Below are 25,373 nucleotides of genomic sequence, written 5' to 3'. Positions count from 1 at the left end.
TTCGTGGCGTCCCCATGGGGAAACAGGAGGATGGGGAGGTTTGGCAAAGCAAAGTGACTTTCCAAAGGTTGTGCCACAGTCCTGTGGCAGGCCAGCCCCTGAGAGCAGGTGTGCTCAGCATCCCATCCTTTTGGAGAACGCTAGGATCACAAGAGTTAGGGCAGGATCTTAGGGAAGGGAGATGTCATTTGCTCCCACCGCTAACAAGCGCAATGACGTGGGTTCAACTGTTTGGGTAAGGGGGTGTGTGACACAGGATGAGGGACACAGCTGAGTCGTCATCATGTCTCTGGTATTTGTCTTACCGTCTTCCTGACTTGTAATGACAAATGAATTTTTGGGCAGTGGTTTGTTGATTTTTTTTTTGTGGCTGGGAGTGGCCCTTATGTAATTGTAGCACTAGCAGGAAGAGGGCTGGCACACGAGGTATGCTGCAGCCTTGCTGCACACTCCTGATAGTAGACTGGGGTCTTCTATTAGTGGGCTGTTCCTGCTGTCACATTATCTGAGCTCGGCTTTCTGGCCTCAGCACATCCCTCTAAGTAACTGGGAGCGGCATCCTTTGTTATCGGTCTCTGCAATCTTGGTCTGCTGTTGCTTCATGTGTGTTCTTACACACACTTGTTTTCATTTTTATTTCATTCCTATCAACCTTAATATTCCTCTTGCAAGTCTCTAAGTTGATCGCAAGGCTTGGGTCAGCTGCAGCTTTTCTCAAGAGCCTGAAGGTGAACAAAGCCATCAGCCTCCCACCTTTCCCTTACAGAAGGAGGGAAAAAAAAAGAAAGAAGGACCAAAAACCCCAGCAAAGCCTGTGGGTACCAATTGCTGAAGATCAGGTGCTAAATGGGCTTACTTCGGATTTTTTTGAGCTTTATTTCATTGGAGGTAAAATGTAGTCACGCCCCCTGTTTCAGTCATTGGCTGTCCTGGATGCTGCCCACTCTTTTGTATAAGGGAAGCAATGTAGCTGTCAGCCTCAGAAGCTCATGATCTCTGCTCCCTGAATAAGTAGAAATGGGCAGGAGGTCACCCGTTGCTCTCTTCGTGGCCCTGTGGGCCAGCCAACTGGGCATGTGGGCAGCAGAGCGCTCCAAGGTGAACCCCAGGATCATCACAGCTCCACAGGGTAAGTCCGGGGCTGCGGTCGGCTGCAACCTTGAGAGGCAGCAGCAGCAGTTTCTGCAGCTGACAGCTACTCCCTGTGCCGTGTATTTTCTACCTATGTCTTGTCTTTTGAGAAGAGTTGGTCTTTATTTCTTTTGCTTCTTTGGGAAGACTTCTGGCTTTCATTAAAATGGGCTAAAATGCCTGTGATCTCAGGAAGGGGTTTCTGGCTTCCTTGATTGCTTTTAATCAAATTTTTAGATCCCTGTTCTTGCCAAGTCCTTTCCTTTATATATTCTAAAAACACTTTCCTACAAGCTGGATATATTAAAGGCTGTTGAAAAACCCTGAAACAGACACACTAACTGTTTCCCCTAACTTGCAGGGAGAAATGGAGAAGTGTATTTGCATAATAATTTTCTTATTCATCTGATGTACTTACCCTGTTAGCTGCAAATGAGTTCTGTGAGTAAATATTTGCAGATCTGTGTTTTCTGAGAAAAAAATGTATATCTGAAATGGCATGCAAGGACTTAAATCAGATCCGATCTTAGCAGATACCAAACAAAGAAATGTTTTTAAGGAGCAAGCTGAGAGCACAGCCCAAGCTTTGTGTGTTGGAAAGAGCAGACTAACGTTTTCTGATTTTATCATGTGTCTTCCAAGCTTTCAGATTATTACGCTCCAGGGAGGCTTTAACAAAAGACACTGCCTTGTCCCCGGCGGTTCTGGTGTTTGGCTAAGCCGACGGGTTCAGCTGAGCTGCAGATCTCATGCTGCTCTGCAGTACAACAGCTCCTCTGTGTTTTCTATTCGGCAACAACTTCAGAGGACACAAATTTCCCGTGGTTTATTATGCACCATCTGTTATTCCTCTGCTGTTATTTATGATGCCATTCTTCTTCGGGCCCATGCCTGCCTGTGGATGAAGGGCCAGGAGCAGAGGGAAGGGCAGTGGGTGTGTGGCTAAGAGGAGGCCTCTGCCCATCACACAAAAGGGAGAGACAGTGGCAGGGAGGGCAGCAAAAGGTTGCTCCTAATATTGTGTCATTTGTTTTATTTACTGGGAAATGAAACGTCTCAGAAAATGGGATGCAAGAGGGGGAGAAGGCACGGAGCCCGAGACTGAACAGGGGATTGTGGTACATATTTCTCCATAGACTTTTCTCCTGTTCAGCTTAGGGGAGTGAGGGGGAAGTTGAACTACAGGGGTCTGGTGTGTTTGGAAATGCCTGTCCTGGAGTGAAACTGCGCTGAGGAGGAAGAACAAGCTTGGGTGGTTGATTTCCACCTGTCTCTGTGGGCTGTGCATGGCATGCACACACAGTGCGGTCATTTGGCCTTTCCCTGCATTTTGTGTCAGATGGTGACTTCCCTGGTACTGAATGCAACAAGGACCTGTCACCGCAAAACACAAAGCCATTTAGTGTTAGGACACTTCCCTGCAAGGGGATCAGCTTATGCTTATCTCTTTCTCTCCTTTTTTTGAGCTAGAGCTTAGCTGGGACAAAAGGCCAAGAGGGATTTCAATTAGGGAGGTATCAGAGGTACCTGTGTGGCACACTCATTAAGACTCACTCATGTGTCCTATTTAACAGATCACATTTTCCTTGGTGTAACCTCTACCCTTTAGGAAGTGGGTCTGTGGGTGAGGAGGGGGTGGAGAGTAAGCTCTGGAAGAGGCTGAAGAAATGGGACGGGGCAAAGGGGATGCGGTAGGCAGCAGAGAGCCCTCTTTAACTTCTCCAATGCTCCAGGCACAATGAAAGGCAAGTGCAGCATTTTTAGTGAAACCTGCGGGTCAGGACGCTGCTGCTGTTTGCATCCAGGTATAGAGGGTTGTCTCTTGCCATAGAGGTGATGGTGTTGCAGGGCTCGGTTTGTGGCTTGAGTCCTGGTCTTGGGGGCTGGGAGTGGGATGGAGAAGAGCAGCACTCCAGGATATTTTCATGGGTGTTTGTGCTGGGGCTGGGCCTGGTGTGCTGCATTTGCCATGTTGCAGTGCTGGCCTCAGCCCTGGGCTCTGCAGGAGCTGGCAGTGCTTCACATAATTAAATTTCTTACATGCCACAGCCCATCGCTAGTGCCAGGTATGGCAGCCTCAGCGAAAGACGCCTAGAGATGTTACAGCCCTGAGGCTGAAGGGGGATATTCCTGGTGCTGGCCAGAGCCCAGCTGTCTCCAGGAGGGAAGAGTACGTGTGTGGGATCCCTGCCCAGGTTGCAGTGCTGGGGGAGAGGAGGAAATTGGTGCTGGGCAAAGCTGCAGCTGCCCTTCCATCTCTCAGCCTTGCTGCCCTCACCAGCACCCTGCCAGACCCAGGATGGAGCCCTGGCCTCACTGCAGGCAGCCTGAACTACTCTGCTCTTTCACCCCATGGTCCCTTGTTGTCTGGTTTAATAGCAAGAAATAGGTGAGGGGACATTTTGAGCTGGGAAGAAAATGTAGCTGGGCTTAGGTGGCATGATCCTGAGCTCAGATCTGAAGACAAAGAAACCGAGTTGGCCTGTGTCGGTGCTTGCAGCTGCCTGGGTTTAAGTAATTTCACAGTCCTGGGGACTTGGACTTGTGGTGGTGGGTAGCTGGAGCACTATGCTCTGCAGATCTGCCTTTCTCTGAATGCAGTGCATATAAAGCCAGCCCTGAGGCCTCAACCACAACTGCTGTTCTGCATTTATTTTGCCTCCCTGATGCTGCAGCGCAGTGCAGGAGGGGGTAAGGAAGGGGCACGCTTTTCCCCAACATCAGCCCTGTTTCAATATGTGCTTGGGAACATTTGCCACCAAAGGCAGTGTGAGGGATCCCTAGAGCCCTCCCAGCAGCCAGCACAGGTGGCCCACTCTCAGGTCCAGCTGGCTAAGCAGTTATTTGAGAGCATGTCTGACTCTGCAGGATTTCTTCCTCTTAGAGGAAAGACACTTGGAGCAAAGGGCTGAGGTCAGCTCCAGACCACTGGTCATATCTAAAGTGCTTAAGATCCTTTTTACTGTCAAAGACTTTGCCCCCCTTCCCCTTTGCAGCTGACCCAGCACACAGATGAGTCAGGGTCTCTTCTGGCTATTACCTTCCCTAGCGTGCTAATGAAGGAAGATTGTAAATGGCAAGTTCCCTATCTTTTGAGATTTGCAGAGTGGGAGTGAGTTCAGCCTGAGCAGACTGGGATGGCGCAGAAGCAGGTCCTTCAACCTTGCACACCGTGTTCTTGCTTACCTTCTCTTTTATTTCTATCTTCCCTCTGCCTCTGTGTATTTTTCTAACTGAATGCTGACCAGCTGGGCTTTGCTTTGAAAAAGGTGTGTTCACATCCCACACTGAGCTTTTGCATGTCAGCACAGATGTTTACTCTTCTGAATCACCTGCAGAGATGGAGACTGCTGTGTCCTGGGGCTGGGCAGAGCTGTCCGGGTGACAGAGTGGGCAGGTACAGCCCCTCTATACAGGAGGGTGGCATCCCAGGCTGTCTGTCTCATGACTGGAAAGTCACTGAGCATCAGGAGAGTGGAGGAGTGCAGTGAGGACAACAAAGAGCCTGACAGCTGGGTCAGGCTCTTATAGCCTGGGGCATTTGGTGCAGAACAGGGGTAATTTTTAGCTACTGCCATGGTTAAGATTGTCTTGTCCCTGTTTAGTCACACATGTGTAGGTCTGAGATAAACTCACAGCCCTTCTCTGGTTGCCTGCCTGCTGCATTCACACCTTGGGGTAGTACTGGGGTCTGACAGTTTAATTATTTCCCTTTTCCTCGTTAACAGATGAGGCTAGAAGCTGGAGGGGATGGGTTCTGAGCTGGTGTGTAGCTCACAGGAGAGAAGCAGGTCCCACAGGGAAAAAGATTATACACTTGACCCTTGGCTACCTTGACTGGGTCAACTGGCTCTGACCTGCCCTGGGTCACAGGGGGGAGTCAAAATGGCAGTTCCTGGAAATAGCCCACACTGCCCATAGCAGCTCCTGGGCTTCACCAAGCTCAACTGCCTCACCTTGCTGTAGGAAAACTGCTGGCCAGCACCTCTGAGTGTTGTAAGAGCTCTTCTAGGAGCTCTTTGTGCTCATTGGTGCAACGGTGCTGTGTTCAGCTAGCAAAGGAAGAGGAGAGCTGATCAGAGATGAGGCTGAACTCATACTGATTGGGAACAGTGCAATATGAGAGATTGTGGCGCTAGCACTAGCTTTTACTCCTCAGTGACAGTGGCACTGTTTTTTCAGGAGCCACGGTCCCCATGGGTGTGAAATGTCTTTATAGGATAGTTTCTTATGAAGCTCTCAGAGCATCAACATTTCCAGGAGAAAGCTTCTCACTTTCCCAGCAATGCTATTTTCTGCAGACGGCTCATTTTCACAGGGTGGGTGATGCTGGTATCATAAAATGTTGGCTGAAAATATTTTTTGCTCTGCACAGATTGAAAAAGGAAAAACAAACCAAACAAACCAAGTGAGTGAATCACAACGACCTCCTGTTGGAAGAGCATGACAGAGAAACAACAGGCAAGGACAAAATAATAAAAGTTGTGGCTGTTGCACTGAAATGTTCAGGGCTGGGAATGAGAGCCAGATGCAAATTTCTGACCTGCTGCCCAGCTCTGTGCCAGCCCTCTGGGTCAGAATTGCAGAAAATTGGCCTGGGGATGTTTTCTGTAGTTGATGTAGTCCGTCTCGGTGCCATAAAGCAGGACAAGCTAAATCTAAGCCTCAGTACTTGAGTGCAAACTAAATCTAAGTAGTGAGTACAAGATGCTTTTTAAAGAAGCTTGTATCCAGAAAAAGGGCCAGAAGGTGAGCTGGAAGGTGGAAATTGCTTGTTTTGCACCCAGCTCTCTCCTATTGAGCTACATCCTCTGGTGTGCCGCTATTCCTGGTTGCTCCAAGAATAGGACTTGTTCCCCCTGTTGGGCAGTCTTTTCTTTTCAATCCCAGCTCCACCCGGTGTAGTAGGCTGTGTCTGTCTGGTGTGCGGTGTGACGGAAATGTTGTAAGAGTGCCACAGGAGCTGGATGCTGAAGCAACTCCTACCATCTCTATGAAAGTCAGAGCAGCTTAAGTCTGGAGCAACAGGCTTCATATAATAGACCTAATATTGCCTTTAATGGCAGCTCTGGTTCTTTAGTGCTATAAATATCCAGTTCCCAGTTTGAACCCTGGTGTCAGTATCTTCCTGCAGCAATGACTCTGCATCTAATTATCCACTTGGGTTAAATTTTTCTCCCTTATCAGGCACGGGTGGACTGGGAGGGAGGGGGCATTGGAAGTTTCAGGAGCTGTGAGGGTTTCCGTGGGGAAGACATGGACAGTCCTAACCAGACACTTGCCCTTGGGCTGCTCACAACAACTCTGACCATGGGTTTACTCATATCTTGGATAATGCAAGTTTTGGAAAGTCTGATCTGAGTGTCTGGTTTCAAATGACTGCTTGTAATATAGTGGTTTGGCTTTCTGAGTCTGACTAATGTGGAGCCACAGCCAAAGATGGACGTGAGAAGAATGAGTATTTCATGTTCCCTCTGGTGGAGGTCAAGCAGGCAGAAAGGGGATGCTAGGAAGGTCTGCATTGCCTTCCCTGGCACAAATCCAGAAGGCTGCAGGGCTGAGACCCAGCTGACATTCATTACAGGAATGAGAAGCCCACAGAGCAGATAGGAGAGCTGCAAAGAGTGTGACAGGCCCCTTCCCAATCTAGTGAGAAAGTCCCCTTGCTGCTTGCATAATCTAATGTTTTCTGCAGGGAACTGAAACTTCATCCTTGCTCTGGAGCCATAGATATCTTGTCCCACCTTTAAACCTCTGTAGAGGCTGGAGGCTCCACAGGGGACTGCACAGGTCACCTCATGCCTTGCTCACCTCCTGGACAGCCTCCCCTGGGCTGGGAGAAGAGGGTATGTGTACAAGACAGGTTTCTTGGCTGCCCTGCCCTAACCAGTAGCAGAGAGGTGGGAGAAGGCTGCCAATTAAGCTAAAAGGTAAAGCGGCTGTTTTGCTGGTGGATGTGCATAGAGGTCCTCAGGGCAATTTTTATTTTGGAAGGCTTTTTATGATAAATCAGTCTCTGGAAACTGATCTTCCTAGTGGGAGGGGTAGCCATGCTCTCCAGATAGCAGCTCTCCTGCTAAAAGAATTCTTTTGTTGTTCTGCCGTTGTGCCAGTGACCGTATAATAAAATACCATAATCGCAGGCCAAAGTTCCCCAGCTTCCAGCAGGAACACGGCACAGCTTGGGACTGTCATTACAGAGAACAGCTTTTGGAAAGTAACAAAACCTGGCTCTAAATTTAGCACCCGCAATCCGTAGGGTGCAGCAAGCTGCTTGGCTTTAGGGCTGGTAGGGAAAAATGTACCTGCTAGATGACAAGCTGCACCCGTGAAATCAAAGGCCCTGGACTCATCTTGCAGTGGTACGGGCTTCAGTGCTGCATAATTTTTGTGGGGGGTGGGGCAAGCATGCAGGGCAGGCAAGGAATATTGGTTATGTGTTAGCATGCATAGAAAACACTGTCATGCTTGTTATATAGTCATTTTGCGTTTAAAAAGGAGAAACCCATCTTCCTGGAGCACAAAACACTCTCATTTGAGCCTTTAGAGTGTTAGCGGAGCCCTGCGGCACGGCCTGTGCTCACGAAGGCCTGCTTGATGGCACAGGCTTTGAAGTTAAGGCTTGTTCCTTCCTGGCTGCAGGTTAGGGGTCTTTTTTGTTGCTTGCTGAGTGGACGTTTGGGACTCCTGCCAGCTCCGGCTCTGGCTTGGAGGCCCCTTGTAAAGGAGATAAAGGCTGCATAGCTCTCAGAAGAGCTTTTAAGCAGGCATGCCTATGCCCAGCAGCTGGGTTACCAAATAGAGGGTTTTTTCTCTTTTCTTCCTGCTACACTTAGCCCTGCGCTGAATACTGCTGCCAAGACGCTCCAGAGCTTACCAGAAATAGAGTGGAAACCATTAATGCACCAGAATATTTGCCTTCTGTAGTGTAACTCTAAAAAAGTATATTTGTCTAGTTAGTGTACTCTGCAAGCTTGAGCCTTTCCTCTGTGCTAGCGTGGCCCTCACGGGCATTTGGATTGCACATAGGCTGAGAGCTTTTGTAGGATGTATCTCCAATAATGCAGGCTGAATTGTTTCTTCTGCTCTGGACCATTTTGATAGTGATGGCAGGGATTTCTTGAGGGCAGCAGAAAGCAGCCTGTGACTGCAGGGTCTTCAGGAGCAGCTGGGGAAAGAGCCAGAGAAAAGGCAAGCAGTGTCGTATGGTGGTAGCTGGGGGAAGGTAGCTTGGCCGAGGGTGAAAAGTCCCACTGCAAAGAAGACACAGATGTTACTGAAATACCCATAGCATGCTGTTTCCTTTGGAGGGGTGATTAGAGGGGGTATGAGAAAAGATAGCATGAGGTTTCTTAGCAGATGATTAAATGTTGCGTGTCTCCAAACTGCCTTTGGGGAGATATAGGATGAGAAATTACCAAGCAGATGAAATCCATCACTCCAACTTGCCACGAACTTAAAATAAGAAAGATGAGTGAAATGCGTAAGGCTATCAGGTCTGGGTTTGAGTAAAGTGGCTTCCCAGCTGCATGTCTCCCCCCACGCTTTCACACCTCACTTTCTTCTCCATTTCCCACAAGCACATGGACCCCTTAGCAAGGGTTCAGGGCTACACGTCCCCCTGATCCTCTCCAGTCTCTTGTGGGTTGCCAGTGTTGCCCAGTGCTGCGTTCACTGGTTCTCCACGTGAAGGACTATGGTCACAGATTGAAAATGAGCAGCACACAGCCCAAGCCCTTGCTCGCAGCTGTATTGCTTTCACGAATCAAACTGCAATGTTTCCTACAGGATGGAGGGCATGGGCATATTGCAGTCAGGGATTCTACTCACCCTGGGCTGATGAGAAAGCACTTCGCCTTCACTGGGAAACCATTTTACTTACTCTATCCTTTATAGGTGCACCCATGCTCTTGGGATGCATCTGTGGGAGAGTGGCTAAAGCAAAGGAAGCTGCTCAGACCTCATAGCCTTGCTGCCCTACCTGGCCAGTGCCCTTCCCTGGTGGGAGAGGCTGTGTCAGTTATGAAATACATAGGAGATGACTGATGCCTGCAATGGGGCTTGTTCAATCTGCTTTCTAGAGCTGTTGGTCACAGCTGGCTCTTGAACTCTGGCAGTTGGCACTAGAAATGAGCATACTTGTGTTTCATCAGTGGTTTTCCTGCTTGTGCTGTGTGCTCAGGGTGGGAAGAGGAGAGATTTAAGCAGCGTGGCTGCCGTGTAAAGCTCTCATGGTGGGTACAAGTATGAGCTGGGAGTGTCCCTGTGGCAGGGAGCTCTGTGGCCCCTAGCAGAGCACAGAGGGCTTTAAGGAACAGGAAACATGTGTGTCTGTGTGGTCCTGCTTCAGCAAGAGATCTTTTTAGCACTTTCTGGTTGCCTGGTTTCCGCTGCTGCTTATCAATGCCTTTTGGCCCGTGGCAGACTAATATGGTAGAGGAGTTTTGGGGTGTCCCTGCAAATGCCCTGAAAAGACAGCTGTGGAGAGGGGAGACCAGGAGGGGAAGGCAGGCAGCACAAACTCCTGAGACGCACCAGCCACCAGGCTGATGGGCACCAGATTGTGGCCCTGATCCCAGTCTGCTACCTTGTGCCAAGTAGGGGACAGGAAGGGAGTGAAAGGGAGACAAGGATGGTATTTGGCCCTGGGAGGGCTCTGGAGGGAGCTCTTAGGCGTCTGGGTTAGAAATCTGTAGGGGATGGGGCTGTGTTGATTCTGTTCTTTTTATTTCACTTTCTTTGAGAAATGACTGGTGTTGGAGCATAGGTTGAACGGCAGTGGTGCAGGGGCTGCCCTGCACACTGAGTGATGTTCCCCAAGGGTGATCCTTCAGCCTGTGCCTCTGCTTCCCCAGTGCTGAGGGGTGGCTGTAAGGATCCTGGCTTCCAGGGGTGCAGCTAAATCCCTTGGCAGCATGCTGGTGGCATGAAGTGGGGGAGAAGAGGCAATAATGACTCTAATTTTTTGTGATCAATGAGAAGGACGTGTTTTCCTACATTTTGTTGCCTCTTCACCCCTTTCTCAGAAACCCCTCCCACAAAAACATATAATTTTCCACAAGGCATGCTGGCCAGTGGCATGTTGGAGACCTTGCAACTCACAGCCCTTCAATTACTCTGTGAGCAGGTCAGAGCAACCTCCCCCCCAAGTGTCCCTCCTGGATCATCTCAACTAGAGACAAATTGTTCCTATAAAAAACCAAATTGCTGCAGGATCTGCTGCATCCCAGAAGCCTGTCAGACTCCTCGAGGCATCCATCCCCTGGGAAGGGGATGACTGGTGGGTGAACAGGGCTCTGGGGAGCCCAGGTGTGGTTTCCTTGTGTCACACATCATTCTCCCATGACTTTTGCCAAAGGAAGCGAACCTAGCCAGTCGATGAGCACAGCAGCTCCCTGGAGGCATACTTCCTCCTTCCGAAATGTCTCAACTTGGGAATTTATAGATAATCTTTAAAAAAATGCAGCTTGGCTTCTTGCTGGCATCTGTGGTGCAGTTGGGGAGACAGACAATGCATGGCTCTTGGATGGGAGCAATGTGGTTCAGTCTAGTCCTCTGCCCAGGGATGGAGGGGATCCATGGCAGCCCCATGGGGTGTCTCCATTCTGCTGGGGTGGGTGCTGTGACTTCCCATGCTCCCCTTAGAGGGGACTGTCTGCTGGTGGGGCTCCCAGGGCTGGTATCTGGCTAAGCAGGTTAGAAATCCAGGGATTGTCCTCCCAGTCTTGCCTGGGGGAATAGTGAAACTGAAACTGAACTTCAGAGTGATGTCTGAGCTGGGACCGGGAGTCCTTCCGCCAAAGTGGGTGACTAAGGCAGTGGGCCTGAATTGCATTCCTGTTCCTTAAAGGAAAGCAGTTGATCTGCCTGTGCTGGGCTGCTTGTCATGCATCCGCTACGTGCTGGGGTAAGTCGAAGCAGAAGGGGATTGATGTCATGAGTTGAGATGGCTCTCATGTTCCCAAAAGTGAGGTGATGTGTAGGAGTATCTGTAGCACACAGTCACCCCTGACTCAGCCAGGCCTGCATTGCTGGGAGATGAGGGCTCCTGGCACAGGTGTAGGGAACAAGACCCAGAGGACCCTCCCCAGCATTGCCAGTCCTTGAGTCAGCATTGAGAAGGCAGCTTTTCCTTCTGCTGCCAGAGCAATCCCAGTCAGATTGCAGCAGATACATGCTGCTATCAAGGTTGTAATCGGTACAGGCTATCAAAAAGGAAGGAAGAAATAAAACCTGGGAAATGAGAAATTGTTTGGAGAAGGAAGAAACCAGGAAAGGATCCAACCAGTGTCATGATTCAGGCAGGAGCATGCTTGCTGTCAGACCTACAGGCAGCAGAGCGGGTGGCAGTGTTATTGGCATCGTGCCGAGGAGGGTAGGATGCATGGTGGTGATGACTGACAGCATTATAACGTGTTACAGCGAGAAGAGTTCCCAGGGCTGCCTGGTGGATTGCCTGGGCATTGGGGAGCATGGCAGTGCTGGAGACTTGGCTGCGTTTGCTGTGGTGGTGAGCTTTGTCACTGAACCAGTTTAAATCCCATTGTGCCATTTGATGGGTGGCCCAGCCCGGTGTCCCCGTCATATGGCAGCAGCATGAGTTTGGGAGAACACAGGCAGCTTGGCTAAAGGAACTTACCCTGCTTGGGGCAGCATAGGCCCCATGGCGTGGAGCAGGTAATGCCAGGGAGTAGGTAACCTCATAACCTGCCTGGTTTCCCCTCTTCATATTCCAAGGGCCAGTCCTACTTAACAAAGGTTTTAAGAGCAGCAAGTAAAGGATCTGCCTCTTGTCTGCATCGGCACTGCTTCCAAGAAGTAGTGGGTTTTTATCTTGTTCTTCTTCCCTTTTTATTTATCCCAAGCTTTATTTCAGTTCCTTATTTTAAAATGCTGGCACCAGAGAAGATTCGAACAGCCACCTCCATTTTAGGGAGATGCTGTCCTCCCCCAGCATCAGTGAATTGTAGACCTGCAAAGACTTGCCCACTACCGGTACTGGGAGTCGTGCAAGCCAGTGACTAAGCCGAGCGTCTGGGGCGCTGGAGCCGGCTGCCAGACTGGGGAGTGGTGGAGTGCAGAGGGGAGGACCATCATAGCTATGTCAGGATGAGAGCTTGGTTGTTGACTTTGTCTGCAATGAGGCTGCATGCCCACGCTGCTTCTCTAGTTGGACATCGGTTCTGGAGGTGTAGGGGGCACCATGCTCCCCTCCTGCACAAAGCTCTGAGGTGCTCTGGCAATTGGACCTTGCTGTGGTGCTGGGGAGGGCCAGGTTCTGCCCAGGCTCTTGCTGCCTTTCTGATGTGGGGTCCTGGACCCAAAAGGAGCCAGATTGCCCTTCAGCATGTCATTAAAGCTGGATTTGTCCAAGTTGTGCCTAGGGAGGCTGGCCCATTTCACCCTATGCCCCAATCAGATGGGAAGCAGGATTGCTCTGTCTGTTATCTGCATTACTCTGTGTGTGTTTAGGATCGGCCTGCCTGCCTTCATCTCACCTAGAGCATCTCCCTCTTCCTTTCCCTGCTCCTCCATTACCTCACCCTGCAGGCATCCTTCTGAGATGCACTGGGCTCCCTCCTTTTCCCTCATTTAATAGTATTCTTCTTCAGTCTGTTGTGGTACTCTCCATCTTGCCTGCAAAGCACAAAGCTGCTCTTTCTCCCATTCATTCCTCCAGACCTGGGTTAGCATTTCAATTGACAATTGTGCCATTGATTTTCGTGCTGATGGTGGGGTTTGCAGTAAATGCCAGGCAGAGGCGGGGTTAAATGAGCCCTATGTCTTCTGAAGCTCTGGACTCTATTTTGGAGGGAGGGTGGTGGCGGGGTCGTGCCTTCTGCTTCCAGGGGGGCAAGCTTTTCTTTGTAGTGTCAAAAGCAGCCTTAGACTCGTTAGGAGAGGCATGTCCCCTTCTTTGGGGACATAGTGTGGGCCATTAGATGCCCTCTGCCTTGTCATCCCCAGCTCTTGAAGCCGTTTATACCCCAGGCTCCTGGTCAGGGGGTGCAGGACAGCTCCCCCCAGTCCTGCTGGATGAGAAGCAGAAGGGAAGAAGCGAAGGGGATCAAACTGCTTGCTTAAGTCAGGCTGTTCAAGGCAGAGCAGGGGCTGAAGGCCAGCTTTGTGGGTCAGCCAGAGGGCTGATGCAGAGGCAGAGGGACCCCAGCACCTGCTCATGAAAACACCTTTAAAAGACTCCCTTCCAGATTGAATTAAATCAGTGCTGGAGCCACAAACATGCTTCTAGGCCCTGGCTAGCAGAGCTGTTTACTGTCAGCTTAGTGATTCAGTGCAGTCCTGGGGGAGCAGTAGGACAAATAATATGTTGGCACCAACCAAATTATTGTTTTGGGCTTGTTTGTTTCTGGCTGTTTGGAGACAAGTGTGTCCTTACCGGTTGGCACAGCTCTCGGAACTGAGCTTAAGAAAGAGGCAGTGTTACGAAAAAGCCTCGAAACCAAAGGTAATAGTAGCATGCAGGGCTGAAGTGTGCAAGAGGGTGAGGTGGAGGAAGGGGAGAGGGGAATGGCTGCAGGTGTATATTTTCCAGGATGAGCAGCAACTTTAGGGGCTGGGCTGGAGGCTTGAAAACAAGAGCAAAGTTTCCTGAAGTCCCTCCAGACCTGCTTGCGGTGTGTTGGTGACAGGTTGTGCTGGCAGTGCTAGCTGGGTGGGGGAGAAGGGCTTTAGGGGCTCCCATGTGCATGGGTTGTTGCCTGCCTGCTCTGCAGGTTGGGCCAAGAGGGGGGATTTTGAGGACTGCTGGGAAAGTGGGTGGTAAAAATGGGATTGGTCCTTTCTTCCCTGGCAAGCATAGACTGAGTCTGTGGCTGATGAGATTCCCTGGGCTGGTTGGCATGCCCAGCTGGCTTCCCACTTGTGGGGCCATTTAGGCAAGTGAGTTGCACAGTCACTCTGAAAAGACTTGATGCCAGCTTCTCCAGCAGGCAAAGCACATGCTCAGGAGTTTCTCCGAGTCCTTGGACAGAGGAGAGACTGTAGGGCTGGGGAGGGGTCGGGGAGTGGGCAGGGACTGCCATCCAGCCCACTTTCCTGGCTGCAGGGTCCTGATGCCAAATCTCCCCTGCTGCTGCCGTGCAGCCCTGTGGCCTCCATCCCACAGTACAGGGGAGGGGTAGCCCGGAGGTGTTGCATTAGCAAGAAGCTGCAGGCTGGAAAGCAGCAATGGTTTCTGCACCATGACACACCTCCACCCTCTCTCTTTGCGGCTGAGGTGCCCTTCCAAAACAGTGGCCAGTGGGTCTGGCAGGGTTTCCCATCACCATGCAGTGGCTGGCAGCAGACCGTGTTAGTAGAGCTGGTGATGGGAAAGCCTTGCTGGCTGGGTGCTGTTTAACCCCACAGACCCCGAGAAGATGTGACCAGCATACTGAAGTGGAGAGAAAAGCTGCAAATCAAGCAGGCTTTCAGTAGCCTAAATGACTTCTAACACATCTTTTTCAGCTCTGCGGAGCCTTGGCGGGAGCCATGCGTGGTGTGCTTTGCACAGAGGGGGTGTGCTGGTCTGTGCAAAGATTGTCCTTTGCCTGTCCTGCCAAGTGGCCCTATAAATAGAGAGGGACACGTGCCACTGATTAATTGCCTGTCTGTGCAGGCAGCCAGCTCCCAAGGCAGACGCAGCCTTTGTCTGCTGGGAGCAGCAGCACTTGCCAGGAGAGAGGCCCTCTCTTCTTTGGAAAAGGGAGTGGAGGGAGAGATGAAAGCGGAGTGCCCTGTCATGCTAAGCAGAGGTCAGTCCTGACCAGCTGGAGACTTTTCCTCTCAGAGGAGCAACCTCTCTTATGTCATTGCTGCAAACAACGGTAGGTGACAGGGTAGCCGACAGCAGTGCACGTGCCATGTGCATTGCACCCTGCTGCAGAGCTGTACCCCAGCATGGCTGCTCAAGGCTGCCCAGATGTGGCTGTACCGCCCAGAGAGGGATGCAGGACCTGCAGACCCTACTGGGGGACAACAGAAGGCCCAGGGGAGGAGGCTCACAGCTGTACTTCAGTGCAGGGCCAGCCTCCCACACCTGAACTGGCAAGGCAGAGGGGAAGGGAGGATATGTTAGGAAAGAGGACCTGGAAGAGCCAAAAGGTGAAAGAGGAAGAAAAGAGGGGAGGACAGACAGTTCTTGCTCCCAGCTGGGCCTGGAAAGCTCCCCATCTGCGGCAGCCAGTTGTGACATGGGTCCTAGGTCTTGCAGCTCACTACTTGTTCATGTCTGGGGTGTGGAGCCCGTTAGTTGCAGCTTCACATGCACCCTTCCGCGGTCACATGTGGGCTCTTGCCTGGGGGCTCCAAACCCTGTCCCTCCCTCCTGACCTCTGGAGGGAGGATGCTGGAGGATGGCAAGGACAGGTATGATGCTGGGCTGTGGCTGGTAGGAGATGATCTACCTTGTGGGCACAGGGAGGTTGACCCCCAGCTGCAAGGCAGCGCAGCAGCTCCTCCCCCATTCAGCTGGATAAGAACCCACAGCTCCAGTTAAGCATGTGCAAAGTCCCAAAGTGGGGCACAAAAAGCTGTGGGTATGTCAAATGCAGGAAGGTGCAGGAACGAAATCTTTAAGGCAGTTGCCTGGGGTGGGTGTCAGAGAATGGCCAGAGAGGGGAGGGAGCCCTTCATCTCAAAGCTGGGAGGAAGGGGGCACTTGGCTATTAGAGCAGGTGGGAAGGCAGTGCTCACTTGGCTGCTGCAGAGCCCCTTCTAAGTCACTTTGAGCTTCTGCTCTCCTACAAAAGCTATTGCAGCAAAGTTTCCTTTCCTCCTCCTCTTCCCCCTCCAGCCCAGCAGGGGCAGGTGGGGCGCTCCATTGTGCAGCTCTCCTGTCCCCTGGGGCCAAGGTGACAATAGCTAAGGTCTGAGCCTGGGAGCTGCCTTTCTCCGCCTGCCTGGCGCTGAGCCAGCCATCCCAGAGGGCCCCCAGGCCCATGTCCTTGTTTTTCTCATCACTCGCACCAAGGACATGGAAAGGGAGTTGATCAGTCTGAGCTGGCTGCGGATGTTCTCCGCAGTCAGCTGCGGTTCCTCTGATGAGTGTCTCCTCTGTGCTGTTCCTAGGTGCGAAAGAGTATGCATTTCCCAGGAGTGAGAAGTACCCGGTCTTCTATCATAAAGAAAACAGCTCAGCCATCTACATCGGGGGAAAGGGAAAGCTTTATTACTACGACTTTGCAACCTATGAGAACTACACAGTAAGGATGCTCTGCTAACAAGTTTGGAACCCTATAAGAAAGTGTCCAGCATCCGTCTCACAGCCCAAATGCTGGATAACTTGCTCAGTGTCTTTGCCAGCAGTGAAGTCAGGCCCGAAAGGGTCTGGTCTCTGCCCAGCCTGCCCCATCCATCTGGGAAGCTGCAACATCAGCATGATGAATGGCTGCAGCAAGTGGGAAGTCTTCTACACTAGCTGTGAGTGGGTTCTTCCCAGGCTGTGATCCTCCTGAGGCCTTTGCTGCCCCAGAGGGAGGATTCTTCCAGTGAGGGACCCTTTCTTTAGCATGAGAAGGGATGATCAGACTCATGTCACTGGGGAGAAGCTATGTTCTGATCCCTTTCCATTGTCAGAGCCCAGGATGTTTTTCTCAAAAGCAGGAAGTTCTGCATCAGCTGGGCGCTGAGTTAATACAGCAGGAAAAAACCCATTGGCTTTCCCATGACCCCTTCTTGTTCTCCTTAAACAAGTAGGTTGCTGAAGTTTGGGCCCAGATACTTCCATTCTTGTTTCCAGGAGCAAAGTTGTTCATGTGTCCCAACCCTTGGATGCTACCACCCACTACTGAACACCCACCCCGTGCCCCAACGATGGATCCTCTCCCGAAATCCTTTGGAGAGCAGCCTAGGCTGGCTGACAGGCATGCCTGCTGCTTTGGCCCTGCATCCCCACTTCTCCCCATCACCTCAAGGGCCTGAGAGATCCAGCCCAGCCTCCCCAGGGGTTTTCAAATGCTGAGGTGGGGAAAAGGGCTGCATTGCAGTGTTTAATGACCTTCTCGCCGATGTGCTCGCTTTGCTTCTGTTGAAGAGAGTGACTAGCATGTAGTGCATGGGGCTGAGCCCATGTCAGTTGGCTTTCAGAGGGAAGTAATTAAAGTATATCTCTTTCTCTTTTATCCTAGGAAGACTTCCCAGTGAAAAATGAAGGGCTTTGTGTGATGCCTGCGAGTTCGGTAGGTCCTACCTGTGGTGGAACAACATATGAAACAGCTGGCTGTGTAAGGGTTGGAGGACTTGAGTTGAAGGACTGTTGAGGAAGGAATTGTGTTTGTTCCTCACGTGCTCTCTCTGGGTGAATATCTCCAGTGCCTGTGGAGCAGGAGATGAGACAATATGAGTTTCCTCCTTTGGTTTTAAGACCCATGGAAAAGCTAAGAAGCCATATAGCAGCATGCTTGGTTGCTGTGGGCTTGGAGCTGTGGGGTAGTGCTCTACCATTTGCAGCTGCTCATGTTCCTCTTCTTTCTCTTGCAGGAGGACAATAAAAATTACCTCACTTTAGTGGAGAAGTATGGAGATGGGATGTTAGTGTGTGGGACCGGTGCCTGTGCTCCCACCTGCTGGAACTTGGTATGCTGTGGACATGTGTGATGGGACCAGAGCAAAGCACTTGCTGTTTTGTTTCGTGCTATCTCCACCTGTAAAATGGTGCCCTGATCCCCCCTCCTTCTCAGAGTGCTCTGAAATGCCCAAATGCCAGCTCCCTTGAGGAGCTTATTGTGACAACGCATGTCCCCACATGCCACCTCTGTGCTCACTTGTCACAGCCCCCTTCTCCTCATCTCCTGGTTGCAGCAGGGGCTCTGCCTGGCCCGTTCAATGATGGGCTGTGTCCTTCCCTTGTTTGGGCTGTACCAGCCAAGCAGAGCTGCTTTCTTCCTGCCCAGGGGTGGGTGTGGGCACGTGGCCCCCCTGCCTTCCCTGAATGATCATACTTAGGGACCATTTCTGTCCTTACCCAGACGCAGAGAAAGGAGAGCACTGCATGGGATGGGAGAGGTATTGCTCCTTTCACCCCTGACTCGAATACCCTCGTTGTCATTGATGGTAAGTCTGACTGCTCACATCTTTTCAGTCATAGTGCTTTGCAGGAAGGCTGTCATCTCTGTAACAAAAAGGGGCGCCTTGAAGCTGCTCCAAGGGCTTTGTCCCCCTGCTCGCATTGGCGATCAGCCTTAGCGCTTCTTGCTTTTGCCTCATTGAAAGGCATATCCTTCTAGGCCAGAGCATGGCACAAGGTTGGTTGTTCCTGTCTAGGGCGTGGGGGTTGAGTCTATGTGCGGGAGGATAGAGTGCAATAGAAACAGCAGGGAAGGGTGGTTCTGAAGTAACTCTGCTGCTCTGGACCTGGCAGGGAGACAGATGGAGATCCTTCCCAGAGGTAGAACAAGAATCTGTCCCTTCCACTTTGTAAGGAAAAGGACTGGGGGAGTCCTGCCCGGCCTGCTCAGTCCTAGGCAATGAGGGCTGGGTTTCTTTGCCTGTATCCACCATCTTCGTGAGTCCACGTGCCCAGAGTTCTTGGTTTTTTGTTTTCTTCTCACAAACCCTTCTGCCCCCTCTGGAAACAGCCTGCTGCAAATGAGCCTTCCTGATCCACAGGTCATGACATCTACTCCACCATCAAGAAGAGCCAGCAGAACGGCAAGATACCCCGTTTCCGTCGAGTGAGAGGGGGTGGAGAGCTCTACACAAGTGACACAGTGATGCAGAGTAAGTATACGGGAGATCTTGAAAGCATGGGACCCACCGCTTTGCCCCATCAGGCAGATTGGTTGGAATCTTTCAGTCCACAACTGCGGGCCATAAGTATACAGCACAGCTTGGATGGGTACATCCTCTCTGCCCAGCTGGGGTGTAGCTCCAGAGCTTCTTGTTGGGGTTTGGTCACCCCTAGAGCTGTGGAGTGGGGTAATCTGGTCCCCATCTGCAATGCCAGTGAGGAGGGACCCAGCGGCTACCTCCAGCTCTCTTGCTGCCAGCTGGGGGAATTTCACCACTTTACTTCCGGGACAAAACAACTGACAAGTGAGTTCCTCTTGCTCAGGGTGAGGAGATGGGGAAATGGAGAGAAATGGGTGGCAAGTTCCCTGTCAGATGCTGGAAGGAAATATGGTTGTGTAAAGGTGCCCATCAGCTGCTGTACAGTGGTGGAAACAGGAAGAACAACTTCCACTCCAGGCAGTGGCTCTTTCCAAATCCCCAGCCTGGGTGGGACCTTGAGGCAGCAATGTGTGGGGCTGTGCATGGAACAGGGTGGGGAATATAGAGAAAGGACTCTCCTCAGTTTCCATGAGCTTATTACATTGCCTTCCCCCACGCCTCCCCAGCGACACTAGGAAATGGGAGATTATCGAACCCCTGGCCAAAGGAAACATCAAATCAAAATGACACCAGGGCAAAACAGAACTTGTGTATGCAGGGCAATGGAGGGGGCAAGCAAGGCACCAGCAAACAAAACTGGTAGACCCAGAGCTGTGAGGCTGATCCCATGCTTATACAGAACTCCCTGCCATGGGGATGCCAACTAACGATGCTCAGAGGGACCCTGCCGCTACTGGGGATGCCCTTTATGGCAGCGGTGTATTAATAGGAAGATGATTATTGGGTTTTCCACAGCAAGCATAAACAACAGTGCAGCTTGCTCCCATCGAGTGAGTCTTCCTCTCTGATAATATCTTGGCTGTGCAAGAAGGGAGAACAGGTTTCCTTTGCTGCTAAGCAGCCGAGGCTTCACCGGGCTCTGGGAATTTGGCCTTCAAGGGGAATGGGTGTGTGGAGTTGGGCAGGAGGGAGGGGAAGGGGAACCAACTGGGAAAGTGGCACGTGAAGAGGAGTTGTTAGTACAATGCACCAGTCAGGTGTAGAGGATGGGTTCAGACCTGTCCTATTCCTGGAGCACAGACAGTGTTTGCGTTTCCTCATCTTGCCTGAGGGTGCATGGTTAGTTGTGGAGCACGCTGGTTTGGTCCCCACTGGTTGCTTTTCAGATGAAACGTGTGTTCAGGCCAAGGTTTTCTGATGATGCACAACCCGTTTCAGACCCTCAGTTTGTCAAAGCCACCACATTAAGGCATGAAGAGCCTCACCAGGACAAGATTTACTACTTCTTTCGTGAAGACAACCCGGATAAGAGCCCAGAGGCCCCTAGAAACATCTCCCGAGTGGCCCAGCTGTGTAAGGTACCACAGGAACAGTTGTATGGTGGGGAGGCAAGTGTGTTACAGGGGTGGCAAATGGACATGCCAGTTCACCTGGTGTTGCTGGCACATGATTTGGCCTTCTGGCTCAATTCTCTCCTCTGCCACAAAGTTCGTATGGGGTACGGCCATGTCCTTTGGCCATCCTATCCTCTGGCTCCCATCTTGTCTGTAGAGGAGAGAAAGCCCTTTTCTGCCTCACTGGTATGTTAAAGAGGTACATGATTGTTGCAGTGACCAGCATCAAATATACCTCTGGAGCATCCTCCAGTTATCCATCCAAGATGCTGGACAGGCAGGGACTTTGTGTTCTTCTCTGCCAAACCCTGACTCCCTGCTTTCCCTCTCCCCCAGGAAGATAAAGGGGGAACCAGTTCCCTCTCTGCTTCCAAGTGGACCACCTTCCTGAAGGCCAGCTTGATTTGTGTCGACCCAGTCACCAAGGGCAACTTCAACTGGTTGCAAGATGTTGTCTTTGTCCCTGAGAGTAACTGGCGGTACTCCAAAGTCTATGGGCTCTTCACAAACACCTGGTGAGGGTCTTTGCAAAATGGGGGTGTCCTATCCTGTGAGCCAAATCCTTTCTTTCAGCCCTTTTGTCTCTCTGGCAGGTACATGGATGGAAAACAGCCAGAGTGGACACAGTCTGCAAAGACGCAATGCACACAGCCATGCCCCAGCCATAGGGGTGATGGCAAATGTCTGCCTGACCCTCTCTTTGTCTCGTTACCCACAGGGGAAGCTCTGCTGTTTGTGTCTATTCCTTTGGGGACATTGACAATGTATTTCGGACATCCAAACTCAAAGGCTATAATGGTCCCGACCCAGAGATTAAGCCTGGGCAGGTGAGTGAGTGATAAAAGATACCCACATAAAGTGGAGAGGCCTCCTGAGGCCAGGAGAGCTGGTCCCTGCTCTGTCACTACAGTTGTCAGAGTAGCTGAGGCAGGTGAGGTCCCGCCATTGAGCAGTCAGGTGAGAGCTGGGGCAGGGAGGAAGGTTGTAGGCACTGCTGGAAGGATCTGAGCTTTGTTGCTGGAACCAAAAGGAGGCTGAATAAGGTTTGACGCCTTCATAGAAAGCAAGGGGAGATGGGCTTTTACGTGACTTGGCAAAAGGGTCTGTGAGGTCTCATGTGTGAAGCTGGAGGACAATGTCTTGCTTTGTGTTTGTTAACCCTGCGAGTTTCACCGAGCCAACCCGCAGCCCAGTCCTGTGCTTACAGGGGCACCACTGACCTGGCAGCAAACAGCAGGGTGGGAGGAGGCTCCCCTATGCTTCTTGAGGGGGTGACAGGGTGTGGGTCTCCTAAACTGCGACTTCTGCAGGGAAGATCTCTGGTAGGACCTGGCATGAGTACAGTCACAGCAGCCCCAGGGCTTGCATTTACCCTCAGGGCAGGCTTATGTGCCGTGCCTGCGCATCCTCCTCTGGGCTGAAGTACCCATGCTGTGCCCTGCCTTGCTCTCCTGCCCTTGAGCCTCATCCTCAGGGACCTGTCTGACTCTGATGGTGGCTTTTGTCTCCTCTTGCTGCAGTGCGTTTCCTCTGGACACCACACCCCAAGTGAGACCTTCAAGATAGCAGACAGCCATCCGGAGGTGGAGGACCGGGTGGAGCCCCTGTCCCCCACCAAGAGCCCCTTATTCCACAACAAGCACCGCTACCAGAAGATCGGGGTGCACAAGGTCTCTGCGGGTGATGGACACAGCTACAATGTGCTTTACCTGGCAACAGGTACTGGGAACCATTCCCTTTGGAGTTCCCCAGAGTTTGCCTTCCCCTCAAGGGCAGGGAACCCAAGGGAAGCAGATGAGACCCCCAGTGCAGAGCGAAGCAGAGGGCTGTGTTCCCAGCTTGGCATATGTTTGTCAAGCAGAAAGGAGCTGCCAAGTCCCAGCACAGCTAAATACATTCAATTTGGCTGCATAGGCAAAGACAGGCTGAATGCAGAATCCCAGCACATGAGATTTACCCAGTTGGACTGCTTCAGCCTGTGGTAGGTCTCAGACCAAGTGTTTTTAGGGCAAGGGAGGGGTAGCACAGCTCTCCCCAGGTGCAGCTTTACACTGTCAAGCAGAAGTCTTTTGCAAAGGGACCCACTCCATCATCTCCTGTCCCTACTTGTTCTAGTGCAGCAGCGCAGACTTCCTGCAAGGCCAGCACCTCTGGCTGGAGACACAGCCAGCTGATCACAGCTGCCAGCAGTCCTGGGGCAGCCAGAAATGCTGCAGAGTTGGGCCAAGGTAGTTCAGCTTCAGGTGAACAGGCTGGAGAGCAAAAGGTTGGCAAGCTCAGTCAGGCAGCTGCCTGGGTTCCCATGCAGTGCAGCTACTCGCTGCTCAGAAGGTGCAAAGGTCCCTAACCCAGCGCTTCCCTCTCTTGCCTGCTTACCTTCCCTGGACTTGCTCCCTACAGCTGTGCTCTTCCCTTTTTCTGCACTGTGCTTGTTTGTTCACTGGCACTTGTGCAGGGACTTTCTGGGGCTTTTGTTAAGTAATCTGTTATTAAAAAAAATTGCAGACGTCTCTCAGTAGGTGGCCTAGGTTGGATTAGGGCCCACGCATGCTCAGATTGTTCTTATCTTGCCGAAAGCTCTAGCTTAAATGCAGTTAAAGCCTTGCAGAGTCCTGCCGGGGAGCTTGCTCCAAGATTCAGGTCTTGGCAGGGCAGCTGCCCCCCCTTGCTGGGGCATGTGTGGAGGCAAGGGCCAGCACCTAGGGGCTCCTAATCCCTGCCTCACCTGGGGTCACATCTTTCAGCTCCCCCTGGTTGATGGTGGAGAAGGGAGTGACTATTTGGGAAGGGGAAACCATGCAAGCACTAAAAGAGGGTAAGTGATGAAGATTCCTGGGTCCTGTTCCCTCAGGATCTGCCTTTCCACCCCTCCACCAAACTGACTTATTTTCTTAAATCACCAGTTTGGAGTCATTTAACTGGGGAGGGGAGTCGGTTTAATTAGAAAAACAGAAAGACAAAGACCCAAGTTTCAGCCTCAGGGAAGCAGTGAGATGAGACTCATGCAAGAACAGGCCAGTGATCAAAGCAGAACGGAGCTCAAGAGCACTTGTTTTTTCTTGCTGAGGCTGTTAGAGTGCAGCTGATCAAAGCAGGCACAGCCAGGTCCCAACGGGCAATGGGAAACGGGTTCCTCATGGCTCTTGGCTGGGAGGATGACAAGGCTCTGCTGTGGGAAACACTGTTCTCTGGGGGATGATTTCCTAGCATAGCAAGCAGGCTCCTTCTGAGAAAGGTCCTGTCTTTGGGTGGCTGGTTTCAGGCATCCAGTCAAGCCTGGCTCTGCAGAGTGGGTGTCATCTGTCATAGCAAGGGCTGGAGGCTGAGCTGCCTGGCTTCCCCACACCTTCCTGCAGCCCCTCTGCCTTGCCTTTCTGCTCTCAGCATGCTTCATCAGGGCTCTCCCCTCTTTCTTTCTAGACAAGGGATCCATCCACAAGATTGTGGAGCTGCCGGATGGGGTGCAGAACATCATGGAGCTCCAGGTCTTCCCGAAGAAGGACCCGATCCAGTCCATGATCCTGGACCATGAGAGGGTGGGTCTCTGCCTGCTCTGTAGAAAGGAAAATGGTTGGGCTGTAGCTTTAAAAGCAGGCAGCAGGGGAGGCAGGGACAGATGGTTTAATGACAAACCCTGGATCCGGAAGTAGCTTCTGGATGGGTTTGTGGGGAGGTCCTGCAGCATGCTTTGCTAAATCCTAACAGCTGGGCTGATGTCTCCATTCCTGGGTAACTCTCTGTGTGGTCAGTGGGCAACAGAGCTTTTCATACACCTCCTCTCCCCTGGAGGCAAGGGAAGAATAAGGCTATTTGCTCCCTGGGTCAAATCCCAGCACAGTGTTCTCCTCCCCCTGCAGTTTCCCTCTTGTTGTCCAGCCTTGCTGGCAGATGAGCTGTCAGACAGCACTGGCCCTCCGTCCCGGAGGTGGTAACACTTCTGTCATTGATGGAGCAACTTATGTATATGTAGGGCTGGTGGGGGACAGATGGCTGCTTCCCCTCCCAGCGTAGGGACATATGACTGCATTGCCTGGAGACCTACCAGCCCTGCTGGTGAAATCCACCCCAATATCACAGTGAAGCTGCAGGAGAAGTGCTAGACAGTTGTAAGGTGGCACTGGGACACAGTACTGAGATGATCAGCCCCTCTGCTTTCCTCCTGCAGGCGATGCTGTATGTCAGCTCAACAAAAAAAGTCATGGAGATACCTATGGACATGTGCAGGGTGTACCGCAACAACTGTGACAGCTGCTTGCTGGCGAGGGACCCATACTGCGGGTGGTTCAACGGGACTTGTCAGTCGGTTTATCTAAACCGGTACGTTGTGCCAACAGCTTGCTGTTTCTCCATCACCTTCAGCTGGTTGCTTTCATGTGAGAAATACCCTCAGTATTCCCCTTCCTGGCCAGGGCTGCACATGGTTTTGAGGCCATCTTCCCATCATGGAGAGAGATGAGCCCATTGTGTCCAGGCAGTAACAGCGCAGATGTCTGTGATGTCCCCAAAACTGTGCCTCTGCAGGGATCAGTCCCTCCTGCAGCACCCCTGCTCTGGGGAGGGAGAGGTCAATGGGTTTTGAGCACCCACCCCCTCTTTTGCTGTTAGAAATGCGTGTAGCTCTGCTGGTTGTGATGCAGTTTAAAGCAGTTGATTGTGGTGAGCTGCTGCGTCTCATGTTTGTCATCCACCAGCCTCCTAAGCGGGGGTGTGTGTGTGTGTGTTTTTCCCTACCCAGGTAATAGCAGGTGTTTAAACTTTCTTCCATATCTGATCCACCTCACCTTGTATGGGGAAGTAATTTTCTAGCCCTGAAGCTCTGCTTCCCTGACATTAGTGCTTTGTTAATCCTTGTTCTCACCTGCTAGGGAGGTACATCAGAATCTGAATCTGGACCAGTGGCGAGGAAAGTGCCAAAAGGGGGATATTAAGGAAGGTATGTAAAGGTTTTGAGCTGTAGGCCATTTATCCAGGGGGTGTGTGGGGCAGGGTGACTGGTTCTCAGGTCTTTTTACGGGCTGT

At 51.6% G+C, this 25,373-nt stretch overlaps 2 protein-coding genes across 5 annotated transcripts in view; both read left to right on the top strand.

Moving 5' to 3' along the window:
- The window catches only part of UBL7 (ubiquitin like 7), a 34,652-nt gene extending 18,320 nt beyond the window's left edge, over positions 1–16,332 (top strand). Inside the window, exon 12 of the mRNA XM_075099867.1 lies at positions 16,201–16,332. The gene's annotated coding sequence lies outside the window, so the exon portion shown is untranslated. The remainder of the gene's footprint in view (positions 1–16,200) is intronic.
- Positions 1–25,373, top strand: part of SEMA7A (semaphorin 7A (JohnMiltonHagen blood group)) — a 33,266-nt gene that overhangs the window by 5,607 nt on the left and 2,286 nt on the right. For 2 of the 4 annotated variants that reach the window (XM_075099854.1, XM_075099852.1), the window contains exons 1-13: positions 956–1,129; positions 16,201–16,334; positions 17,259–17,309; positions 17,611–17,706; positions 18,099–18,183; positions 18,739–18,849; positions 20,179–20,318; positions 20,691–20,869; positions 21,073–21,181; positions 21,875–22,073; positions 23,775–23,890; positions 24,520–24,671; positions 25,220–25,287. In XM_075099854.1, the coding sequence (XP_074955955.1) occupies positions 1,018–1,129; positions 16,201–16,334; positions 17,259–17,309; positions 17,611–17,706; positions 18,099–18,183; positions 18,739–18,849; positions 20,179–20,318; positions 20,691–20,869; positions 21,073–21,181; positions 21,875–22,073; positions 23,775–23,890; positions 24,520–24,671; positions 25,220–25,287 (1,552 nt within the window). In that variant the 5' untranslated portion in view covers positions 956–1,017. Of the gene's footprint in view, positions 1–955; positions 1,130–16,200; positions 16,335–17,258; positions 17,310–17,610; positions 17,707–18,098; positions 18,184–18,738; positions 18,850–20,178; positions 20,319–20,690; positions 20,870–21,072; positions 21,182–21,874; positions 22,074–23,774; positions 23,891–24,519; positions 24,672–25,219; positions 25,288–25,373 lie in introns of those variants that run through there. The other 2 variants (XM_075099851.1, XM_075099850.1) reach the window with 1 other exon arrangement.

The sequence above is a fragment of the Phalacrocorax aristotelis genome, chromosome 7 (genome assembly GCF_949628215.1).
Source record: "Phalacrocorax aristotelis chromosome 7, bGulAri2.1, whole genome shotgun sequence".
Classification (NCBI taxonomy): domain Eukaryota; kingdom Metazoa; phylum Chordata; class Aves; order Suliformes; family Phalacrocoracidae; genus Phalacrocorax; species Phalacrocorax aristotelis.
Note: the sequence above shows the minus strand (reverse complement) of the source record. Positions and strands in the feature narration are given on the sequence as shown.